Raw genomic sequence first — 11,749 nt, forward strand, 5'->3', positions numbered from 1 at the left:
TTTTTTTTTTACACTACAGACTTCTCTCTCTGGTGACATGCTGGACTTCAATCATTTAGTTGACTCAACAGTCTCACCAGGATTTCGTGAGACTTTTTTTTCAGGATTATTTGTGGCCTAAAATGACTGAATTATTATGGCTTTTCTAAAAAAAATTACAGTGATATTTGTGGCATTTCTTGCGCAGTAAAGAAAATGCTGCATAAAAGCCAGAGTAAATTATGCCTGCTTTGACCCATTCCATAGTATCAAAGTATACAATCACAGATGCTGTGTGAATGCATTTATGCCACCTCTGAGCAGCATTAAACTTCCACAGAAGCACTTCAATGCAACCTTTTTGGTGTAAATTTGGCATAATTATGGATAGTGACAGTAAGAGATAAAAAACGTCAAAATGAATTTTATTTGAGAAATGAAAAACGTTCTCATAATAGAAAGTGTGTGTGTTTGTAAGTTTTTTACATTTATACAACAAAAAATGTCATTTCATCCACTTTTATTCTTTGCAAGAATTTATTACTGATACAAAATTCACAATAAGACTAGGACTTTGTATTAAGAAGGTAAATAGGATCATCTTTAATTGTACTTTGCATTAATTTAACCAGAAAAAAGTAAATAAAAAACATTAAAAATTGCATTTATGCAAAATGTTATCATCTAATATTTAATCTACAGTAGACATTTATTAAGGATAAAGCGTTCAAGGGTATGACCTTTGAGACCATTTGAAGAACCATGCTGTTCTGAAAACTAAAAGCCAGACTGAAAGCGGTGTTTTATTGCGTCTCTGCTTATGAAGAAGTCACACATAACCTGCCAGTGTCCTAATCTTGTGCTTGTTGCTCGTGGCCGATTATCTGGATCACACTGTGAATTGCACCCCCTGCTATTGGTCACGTGACCTGTGCACAAAGAGTCCAGTCTTCTTCGCTTGGTCCAACTTATTGGTTTTCAAACAAAAAGAAAACATAAGAGCGATTGTAAAGATAAGACTTGGGGATAATTAACAGCACATCCAGACTCAACAAACATAACCCTCCATCATCCATTGGTTGTGAAGAAGGGAGGAGGTTTGTTGGTGTGAAGCCGAATGATTTCTTTGAGTGTGAGTGGATGTAAAATGTGCCCTATGTTGTATAAAAGGCGACCCATCTCAGTAACGTGAAGTCCAACCATGAGTCCATGCGTCTTCTTAATCTTGGTGATTTTGTGGCCAGTAATGGCTGTGGAGATGTCCACCTTGGAGGGCCAGCAGATCCTCCAAGCCTTGCACTGTCCGCCCTGCGAACGCATCCATTGTTCCCCTCGTCGAGCGCTGAAGCTCCAGTGTCAGGGTGGAGTCACCACTGGGATCTGCGGATGTTGTCCGGCCTGTGCTAAACTCGCGGGAGACAGCTGTGGAGGCACCTGGGACTACCTGGGGAAATGTGATGAAGGGCTGGTTTGTATTTACCCAGAAGAAACAGGTGGAAAACCAGAAGCACAACCCAAGGGAACCTGCAAATCAGGTACCACTGAAGCTGGAGATGTCGAGTTAATCTGTCTAGATGTTATTTAGAATCAGAGTCTGAATACAGGTTCTTCATTGGCTTCTATGGTTCCATAAAGAACTTTGGAATCTTTTCATTCCACAAAAGGTCCTTTATATTAGGGAAAGTTTCTTTAGATTATTAAAATGTTCTTCATCCTTTTTTTTTTTTTTTTAAACTGTTTGCTAAAAGCTTGAAGAACCAGAAATGGTTCTTCTATGGCCTCGCTGCGAAAACCCTGTTTTGGAATCTCTATTTTTAAGAGTGTGAAGTTAATTCCTGAACTCATGATCTTGGAAAAACATGGAAATATCAGAGAATACCAAATCTGAAAAGTCATTCAAATAAATAATATTCTCAAGGAAAAAAATATTTCTGTAGAAAATTTCTAAATTTAGTATTTAATTTAATGCTTTTTGGTTGTATTAGTCCCCTTCTTTTTTTAGATTTTTAAATTTTGTTTAGCTTTTTTTTTTTCTGCACTAATTTATAAAAAAAGGCTATAACAATATATCTATTTATCTAACTTTTACACATACAAGACAATTAGATATACAAAAATTGCTTTACAAAAAATTTTAACAATATTTTGTTATACATGTCAAAAAATTTTCATGTTTTACTTATTTTTTATTTTTATTTATCTTTTAATTTAATTTTGGAAACATCGTCTAGTAATATTAGTATATCATAATAATAATGAAAAAGATTCTCACAAAATATAAATAGTTCTTTATGCAATAAAATATTTAGCTGCCTTTATGTTATAGGAAGGGGTCCCTTGTATGGTGTTCATCGTATTCGTCGGCTCATGCCATCTAAACGTACAAAAAAAAAAAAAAAACCCTGTGGTACAATCTACTCTTGCAGAGCGTGCACCTGCTTATGGATTAACTTTACATTCATGCTCACACTCTTGAAAATAGCACCATCAAGGTTAATCTAATTTATGAACTGTGAAAAGAGATACGGCAGTCAAGGATTCCTTTGATCTCAGCGCACTTTCCCATAGAAGCAAAACTCTGATTGTTCTTATCTAGACGCTGATGAAATCCACAAGCTTTCCTGAAGAACTGCATCCGTATTATAACGGGATTCCATCAGTTTTATTGTCTATTCTTTCTTTGACCTGCAGAACATTATTTCACAATGTATTATTATTATTTGGCCTTATTTGTTGATTTTGGATTTGTCTTTCCAATCAGTGCTGGAGGTCCTCAAAGCTGACACCTGCAGACCTGAGTGCACATGGGAGTTCTGCGAGACAAATCCCAATGAAATATGCTCGGCCAGGTAACTTCAGCTTGAAGTCTTGATTTTCGATCCATCTGTTTCGATTCATCTCTGATGAGCGTGTCCTGTTCTCGGCTGCAGGTCTGTATCGCTGGAGAAGCGTGAGTGTGGAGGACACTGCCAGCACACGACCTGCTCCAGCTGCCTGCTTCTCAGACCTCCGTCTTGTCCTCAGTCCTGTTCCCCGACAGACCACGTGTGTCTGCATCGCTTCGGCAGGTGTGTGCGAGAAAAACACCCACCCGTCTGCCATCACAACCTACAGGTGAATTTTATCCCTGAGTTATCATTCTTTTCTGACATAAATATGAAATATATTTCTGCTTATTTGTGTGTGTTTTTTTTTTTTAATTAAGACAAAATGCTTTAAATTAATGAACTGTAGCCAAAAGTACTGATAAATTCACTTAAATTACATAATAAAATATATATAAAAATGACTAAATAAATTCTTAATATAATAGAATATATTTGTATATTGTTCAAAATAATTTATATTATGTATTTTTGTATTTTATTATACATATTTCACACACAAACACACACATATATATATATACCTCTACACACACACACATATATGTATGGAGAGCCACACAGGGGTCAGAAAATAATAATAATAAATAAATTAGAGAAAAATATAAATAATAATAAAATGTGACATATAATTATTTCAATATTCCTTCAACAGAATAACTCCGAGGGATTCTTTGTGTGTTTGGCTCCTGCCTGTCCAACTGCAACTGATTCTACATTTTAAGCAGAATCCAAATAATGTAATCCAATTCTAAAATGTAGCATAAAAGGCAGCTATTTTTCTTAATGCATTTCATGACTATTTAAAAAAAAAATGAATGCAGTGAAATTACTCGCATTATTATTGTACAGCTTTTTGTTATACAATCTAAAACAATGTTTCTGTCTGTAAAACATGATAAAACCATGTTTAAACTGCATTTCCATGGCTACTAATAATATATTTGTCAGTTTTTTATGATAAATTCTAATATCTGTATGTGCAAATGTTAAATGAATTAAATTGCTTTTTTATATAATGGACTAATAAAGTCAGGCTGACCCTTCAGCGTAAACACGTTCCCACTCGTGTCAGGCCTGTTACTGAATAACAATGTGTTTATAAGCCTGCAATCAGACGTCCAGCCATGAGCCAGAACAAAGCCCTGATCCATAATACATCAACCCGTCCACAATTCTTCTGATGTCTGTCTCATATGAAACTGCAAAAAGGAGAGATACAGTTTATTCTGATAAACATGTTGGCATAAAACAGTTTATAATATGCCTCCAAACATGCAACAAATAAGCACTTTATATATTTTTTTAAATACTGAATAACCTATCTTTTTCTTAGTTATGCCAACAGTGATTTTAATATATGCATAAATGCATTTCACTTATTTTATGCATGAAAAGTAAGTTATTATATGGCCACCACTTTTGCATTGACACACTATTTTCCTATTTGATACTGTAAAGCTGCTTTGACACATAAAATGTAAATTTAAACTATTTCATATATATATATATATATATATATATATATATATATATATATATATATATATATATATATATATAGAAAGTCTACGGTTCACACAAATTAGTCACCACTTCTCAAGATGAAAACACGCCGCTTTTGTTATCAGTAACATATCACTGCTTTTGTTTTTGACTGATAAAAACAATGTCCAGACAAAACGTTCGGCGCGCCAAGAGCCATAAACTAGAACAACAGCCAATTTTTCACTCTGCCCTTAAGAAACACACTGTAACATTGTTGCATTTATTTATTTAAATAATTTCACAATTCAGATCCCCTGGATTATTCAAGTTAGAGACATTTATGCAATATCAAGACTAATTTTCATTAGTTTTAATGATACTGACCACCACAGCATGGGTCTTCTGCATAGCTGACTCAATCTAGACATAGTACGGTCCTCTAAGAATGTGTGAACTTGCCCCAAAACTGAAATATATCTAATAGAAAAACACACCGATCTCCCTACATGATTATTTTAATACAAGAAGCAATTTTTGCCAATGTCTAAGTTGAAAAGGCAGGTATAAACAGCGCTTTGTCTTGATCATTTGGTTGTAACTAATATAGTGAACCCATCATTGGAAAAAAGAAAAAACAGGCTACATGCTAACATGTACTATTCTTGGTGCTCGGCTGCATCTGCTAACATTAGTGCTCATACTGCAGTGTGTTTATGCAAATCTAAATAAAATAGCATGTAAAAACCAAGGAATGTCGTGTTGAGTTGAAGAAAATCGTTCCTGAGTCATTTTTCCCCTCTTTCATGATAGTCTTTGTGAGTTAAAGGCACTTTGGACGTGAGCGTTTATGTGATGTTTGTGGTCAGGGTCACCGGAACATTCTGTGCCAGAACGACTGAAAAGCAGATGAGTTGAAGGCACCGATGAATATGAGGAGCAGGAGATACAGGCCCATCATGATGGCAAAATGATGTCTGACAAGCCACGACGTCCCTTGAGCGTGTCTGGAATTGGAACAGAATGTCACACGCACGCACGCACACACACAGCAAGTTATTTAAACAAACAGAAAAACATGAAAATTCTATTAATTTAAAGAAATAGTTCATCGAAGATGTGGTGAGTTTGTTTCTTCATCAGAATAGATTTGTAGAAATGTAGCATTTCATCATTTGCTCATCAATGGATCCTCTGCAGTGAATGGGTGCCGTCAGAATGAGAGTCCAAACAGTTGATAAAAACATCACAGTAATCCACACCGCTCCAGTCCATCAGTTAAAGGGATACCCCACCCCAAAATGAAATTTCTGTCATTAATCACTTACCCCCATGTTGTTTCAAACCCATAAAAGCTTAATTCGTCTTTGGAACACAATTTAAGATATTTTGGATGAAAACCGGGAGGCTTGAGACTGTCCCATAGACTGCCAAATAAATAACAGTGTCAAGGTCCAGGAAATTATGAAAGACATCGTCAGAATAGTCCATCTGCCATCAGTGATGGTGATGTGGAGAGACACAGAGGAGATGAATTGTTGAATAAAGTCGTTATTTTTGTTTTATTCGTGTCCAAAAAGTATTCTCGTCGCTTCATAAAGTTACGGTTGAACCACTGATGGCAGATGGAGTATTCTGACGATGCTTTTCATACTTTTCTGGACCTTGACACTGTTATTTATTTGGCAGTCTATGGGACAGTCACAAGCCTCCCGGTTTTCATCCAAAAAATCTTAAATTGTGTTCCGAAGATGAACAAAGATGTTACGGGTTTTGAACGACCTGGGGGTAAGTGATTAATGACAAAATTTTCATTTTGGGGTGGAGTATCCCTTTAATGTCTTGTGAAGTGAAAAGCTGTGCTTTTCCAATCCATGAAGACATTTTTAACTTTAAACCATTTCTTCTGCCTAAAATATAATCCATAATAAGGCCTCCTCCAGTGAAAAAGTCCATCCCCTGTTGTCATCTGGACATGAAAAATCTACCCACATATTTCTTTAGAAGTGCTTTGGACTGTTTTTGCGTGTAAACAATGCTTAATCTGTGCATATTTCTCTTCTGGTTCAGACAGGATTACTTTTTCACTGGAGGTAGCAATATTATAGATAGAGAACTCATATTCTAGCCAAAAGCAACGGTATGAAGTTAAAAACATCTTTATGATGGATGTGTTTCCTTAATAACTGATATGTTTTTTACAAACATGCAGCTTTTCGCTTCACAAGATGTTAACTGATGGAGTGGTGTGGATTACTTGTGGACTGTTGTGATGTTTTTATCAGCAGTTTGGGCTCTGATTCTGACGGCACCCATTCATCCATCCATTGCTGAGCAAGTGATGAAATGCTACATTTCTCCAAATCTGTTTCAATGAACAACAAACTCATCTACATCTCAGATAGCCTGAGTGTGAGTAAATGTTAAGCAAATTTTCATTTTTGGGTGAACTATTCTTTTAATGACAACTAGATCTATCAAGATTCAAAATGAAAACAGCAACATAAAAGTATCCTAAAAGTAAACCTTTACACTAATATGCTATTGCTATATTAGAAGTCTTTTGAAATTATATGATGGCTTTGTGTGAGAAACAGATGAAAGTTTAAATTGTTATTCACTGAAAATCTTGATTCATTATTTCGAGTCAGATCTTTTTAATTAATCATTTGATACAGATCACATTACCAGACATTATAGACATATGAATTGTTCACAAAAGTCCACTGGATCAGAAGATTGGTTGTGAATAACTTAATTTTGGTTAAAAGCCATAAAGCATAATAAAGCTTTTAGTCTTATTTATTGGTGCTGCATGGAAAAGTGTGACTGGGACATTATGGAAAAATGTCTCCATTTGTGTTCCACAGAAAACAGAATGATGACAGAAACAGTTATTTCTAATAACTTCTAGTATTTTGAATGATCAAAGTACTACAAAAGAAAAAGCTAAGACATCAGCTGAAATGCAACTCTCAGGTGTACGGGTATGTTGGCGTAACTCACCGTGATCGGTAGCGTCTCTGAGAATACACCAGCAGGTACTTCACTCTCAGAAGCTCGTTGTTGGTCACCACAAAGTATTTCTCGGGCACCTCACCTCCTTCACTGTTCCTGGCCCTCAGACGCTTATGGTCAATGCTCTCAGAGTCTGAAACACACAATGAGAGATGAATTTTAGATATCTGCTGTGATGGGATTTTATTGGAGACAAAATTGGAATAAAAATCAAATCAGTGTTTGTTTTATTTTGCTGAAAAAAAATGTAGAAAAGAATAAACAGCTTAAACACATACACTAGGTTTTTTTTTTTTTTTTTTTTTTTTATAATGAAATTAACATTTTCACTAAGCAAGGATTCATTTGATTGATCAAAAGTGACAGTAAAGACATTTATAATGTTACAAAAGATCATCAAAAAATCCTGAAAAAAATAAATAAAAATGTATCACGGTTTCCACAAAAATAGCAAATACTGGTGTGTAGACTCCAGTGAAGACTGGTGTAATGATGCTGAAAATTCAGCTTTACATCAAAGGATTAAATTAAATTTGAAAATATATTCAAATAGAAAGTAGTTATTTTAAATAGTAATAATATCTCCACAATATTACAATTTTTACTGATCAAATTAATGCAGCTTAGGAGAGCATACTGTAAGAGGCTTCTTTCAAAAACACTAAAAAAATCTTACTGACCCCAAACTTACCTTTCCTCTTGACCTGACACTTTACATCGGGATGATCGATGATTTCACACAAGGCAACGCAGCTGATCAAAGGACCGAGAACACTTTCCCTCCATCCGTTACCATGAGGACTGTAAAGGATGGCCATGCTGAGGTCACTGGTCAGGTATGTGCCCTCCCCAAACAGTGAGGTCTGAAATATCAAATCATAACCAAAGATAAGTGGCTTACATCATTTTTTAATTACAGTGTAACTGCTGAACCAACAAGCAGACAAGACTGGAGTTATAATTTTCATTTTCAATAATCAAAAAGCCTGCCTGGAGAGCATCCAAAACAGGTCTAATAGAGCCTCATCCACCAGCGCAGCTCGTCCTGACCTTATTGAGATGGCAGTGTAATCCGTTGTGTATGATGGAGTGGAAGTTCTCCAGTCTGCTGCCGTGGAATGCATAGATGAGCTCTCGTCCGGCCCGCGTCCTCTCAAACTTAGAGTTGAGCACATCACAGTACTGCAGTTCAAAGAGGAAGTCTGGAGCCGGAGCCGACACGCCCTCGCTTTGAGTCAGCTGGCTGAGTCTGGCAAACTGACGGAGGGAGATTGAACACAAGTGGACTAAAATAAAAACACTAATGCTCCATCTCTAATCAAATTATTATTTGGTCCTTTTTAGTGAACCGCAAACATACAGTGCTTTAAGTGTTGATCCATCCACGAACAAATGATTCTTTTGAGCGGTTTTTGTTTTAGTGAATCAAAAACACAGAGCGATACCAGTGTAGTCCAAACGAACGATTCTTATGAGTTGGTTCTTTTTAGTGAATCAGATGAAGAGAGAGCAAACACTGTTGATCTATCCTCGAATAAATTATTCTTATGAGCCGGTTCTTTTTAGTGAATCACAAACATACAGTATGATCAGAGAGAGCAGTCCAAACTAATGACTCTTATGAACCGATTCTTTTTATTTGTTTATTTGTGTTCTTGAATCAGAAACACAGAGCTTTATCCCTGTTGTGCTATCGCTGAAAGAATGAATCGTATGAGCTGGTTACTTTCAGTGAATCATAAACAGAGAGTGCTTGTGTTGATGCACCCTGAACAAATGACTCTTATGAACCGATTCTTTTTAGTCAATCACAAACATAGAGTGCTTCTTGTATTGCTCCATCCATGAACAAATGGGGAGCCGGTTCTTTTTTTCATAGTTTGAACATATGCCTTTTAGAACGGTCTCTTTTTAGTTTTGTTGTAATAAGTGGAATAATTAATCAATTGTGTATCTGAACAGACCGCTGAAAGCATTAGATAAAACTGCACTGCTTTCTTTTTTCTTTTACAATTTACAAGATTTTATTTTTTAAAGAAACATTAAGAGGAATCTGAATCAGATTCATATGTAAAATGGCCACATTTAAACGAAGTTTAGCAATACCTCCTCTTTCTGCAGGGTCTTCACAGCAAAACTCTTGGAGGAGAGAACCCAGTGCACCAGAGCCAGATGATGATCTCCATCACCATGTCCCAGACGCACCAGATCTCTCACGTTTGGCAAAGTATCCACATCCTTTTGCTGTGAGGAACACAGTAGAATCAGAACTGTAAAATAAGTCTGCTTGGAAAGGCCAACAACACAGAGTTTCTATTCTTCGAGCGTCTTACCAGCTCCTCAAAGTCCTTGACCTCTCCTGTAAGGTAGCGCGGAGGGAAGGGTCTGAGCGCTGAATCACGTTTGTAGCTCTGGACGGCGGCTACGAAGAGGCTGCAGCGCAGATCCGCCGCTACAGGGTCTCGATGCAGACAGGAGCAAACCAGCTCTCTGACCGCAGCTGTCGGGAGAGGCGGCTGCATCCCAACACTAAAACACACAACACAGATATTCCAGGAATAACAGACAATAAGAAATGATTTTCATGAATGCAAAACAATTCATGAAAATTAAAAGTGTCAAATTATATATATTATATTTATATATTAATTTATATTTATATTATATTCTATAATAATACAGTAGAAATAATAACTAAAAATCATTTTATATATTTATGAATCATTATATTTTACATTTTCACTATATATATATACACACACATACACACACACACACACACACACACAAATATATATATATGTAGAATGTTAGTAGCATCAAAAATATATTGTGTACATGTGTATACTATATATAGCTTGAAAGATTAATAATTTAAAAATTTAAATTTATTTTATAATCATTATATTATATATTTATAAATTAATTTATTTTAATTTTTTTTTATATATATATATATATATATATATATACACACATTTAATATTTATATTATATATTGAAAAAATTATGTCATTATATTTTAAATTATATTCATATTTTTATTTTTCATTTTACTATATATAGAAAGATATATAGATAGATTATTAATTTAAATATTTAAATTTATTTTATAATCATTATATGATAAATTTATAAATTAATTTATTTAAAATTTTTATATATATACACACATTTAATATTTATATTGAAAAAATTATATGTCATTATATTTTAAATTATATTCATATTTTTATTTTTCATTTTACTATATATAGAAAGATATATAGATAGAAAGATTATTAATTTAAATATTTACATTTATTTTATAATCATTATATTACATATTTATAAATTAATTTATTTAAAATTTTTATATATACATATACACATTTAATTTTTTTATTATATATTGAAAAAATGTCAATATATTTTAAATTATATTCATATTTTTATTTTTCATTTTACTATATATAGAAAGATATATAGATAGATAATACTCTGTATTATCATTATAGGACAAATGTATTTATAAAGTCATTACAATATTTCCATTATATAAGTTTGTATACTTGCTATCTTCTTGTGTTAGCTCTAAAAATGAAGTTTGTTAAATAATTCATATAATATATGATATGATTTCAGCAGATAAAACGTAATACGTAGAACTCACGTAAAATATGTAACGATAATAACTTTTCAGTGAGAGCGATAGCTTTGCAGATTAGCTGCTGAGTTCATATCAGCGAGTGAATAACAGAATAATAATAATATAAACTTATTAATCATTTGATCTCAGACTGTGTCCTCGAATATGTGACTGATTTAATGCAGCAGCTCGTTTAATAGTGGCTTTGTTTAGCCCTGCTGTGTTTGTTTACATGTTAACTTAGCCGGTTAGCTTAGCTACTGTCTCACTGAAGAAACCCACTCGAGCTTCAACACGCAGATTACTCGAAAACAGAGGACTCATCACTCTACTTGCACATTTTAAAATATCAAACATTTGCCACACATTTATGTATTTTACCTGAAGCCTGCTAAAGCTCAGGCATCTGACAGACACCGGAAGCTAAACGTGTCTCACCGCCGCCGCGCACGCGCCAGAGTCCACCGGCAGAGGGCGCCACGCAGTGAGAGCCAATGTAAACAATCCCTGTATAGACTCCGCTACACGCAGAAATGGGAGTCATTCGTGAAGCACCGCATAGATTCTCTAGTTTTTGTAATGCCACAGCCTTCCTAAATATAAACACATTCAAACTACATTTAATGTAAACTCTGTGTGATAAGGATTAACACAAATATTGACTTTATCTCAAATAAACACCTATCTACTGTACCTGTGTGTATTTCTATCAAGAAAGTGACAGGCCTACTTGAGATGACGTGAGAAGCATTTC

At 34.6% G+C, this 11,749-nt stretch overlaps 2 protein-coding genes across 2 annotated transcripts; one reads left to right on the forward strand and one right to left on the reverse strand.

The window, feature by feature from the left end:
* The first annotated feature begins 442 nt into the window (after positions 1-442).
* Positions 443-3,651, forward strand: LOC122142415 (cysteine-rich motor neuron 1 protein-like). The gene is made up of 4 exons (XM_042753002.1): positions 443-1,514; positions 2,741-2,828; positions 2,910-3,093; positions 3,520-3,651. The coding sequence occupies exons 1-4, from the start codon at positions 1,181-1,183 to the stop codon at positions 3,586-3,588; spliced, it is 675 nt and encodes a 224-aa protein (XP_042608936.1). The 5' UTR covers positions 443-1,180; the 3' UTR covers positions 3,589-3,651.
* A 970-nt stretch (positions 3,652-4,621) lies between these two features.
* On the reverse strand, positions 4,622-11,532 carry parp16 (poly (ADP-ribose) polymerase family, member 16). Its single transcript, XM_042753001.1, has 7 exons — positions 11,377-11,532; positions 9,701-9,896; positions 9,474-9,611; positions 8,418-8,624; positions 8,059-8,230; positions 7,356-7,500; positions 4,622-5,356 (listed from the first exon to the last, which is right to left on the reverse strand). The coding sequence occupies exons 2-7, from the start codon at positions 9,887-9,889 to the stop codon at positions 5,221-5,223; spliced, it is 987 nt and encodes a 328-aa protein (XP_042608935.1). The 5' UTR covers positions 9,890-9,896; positions 11,377-11,532; the 3' UTR covers positions 4,622-5,220.
* Between the last annotated feature and the right edge of the window lie 217 nt (positions 11,533-11,749).

This window comes from Cyprinus carpio, chromosome B25, assembly GCF_018340385.1.
Source record: "Cyprinus carpio isolate SPL01 chromosome B25, ASM1834038v1, whole genome shotgun sequence".
In the NCBI taxonomy this organism is placed as follows: domain Eukaryota; kingdom Metazoa; phylum Chordata; class Actinopteri; order Cypriniformes; family Cyprinidae; genus Cyprinus; species Cyprinus carpio.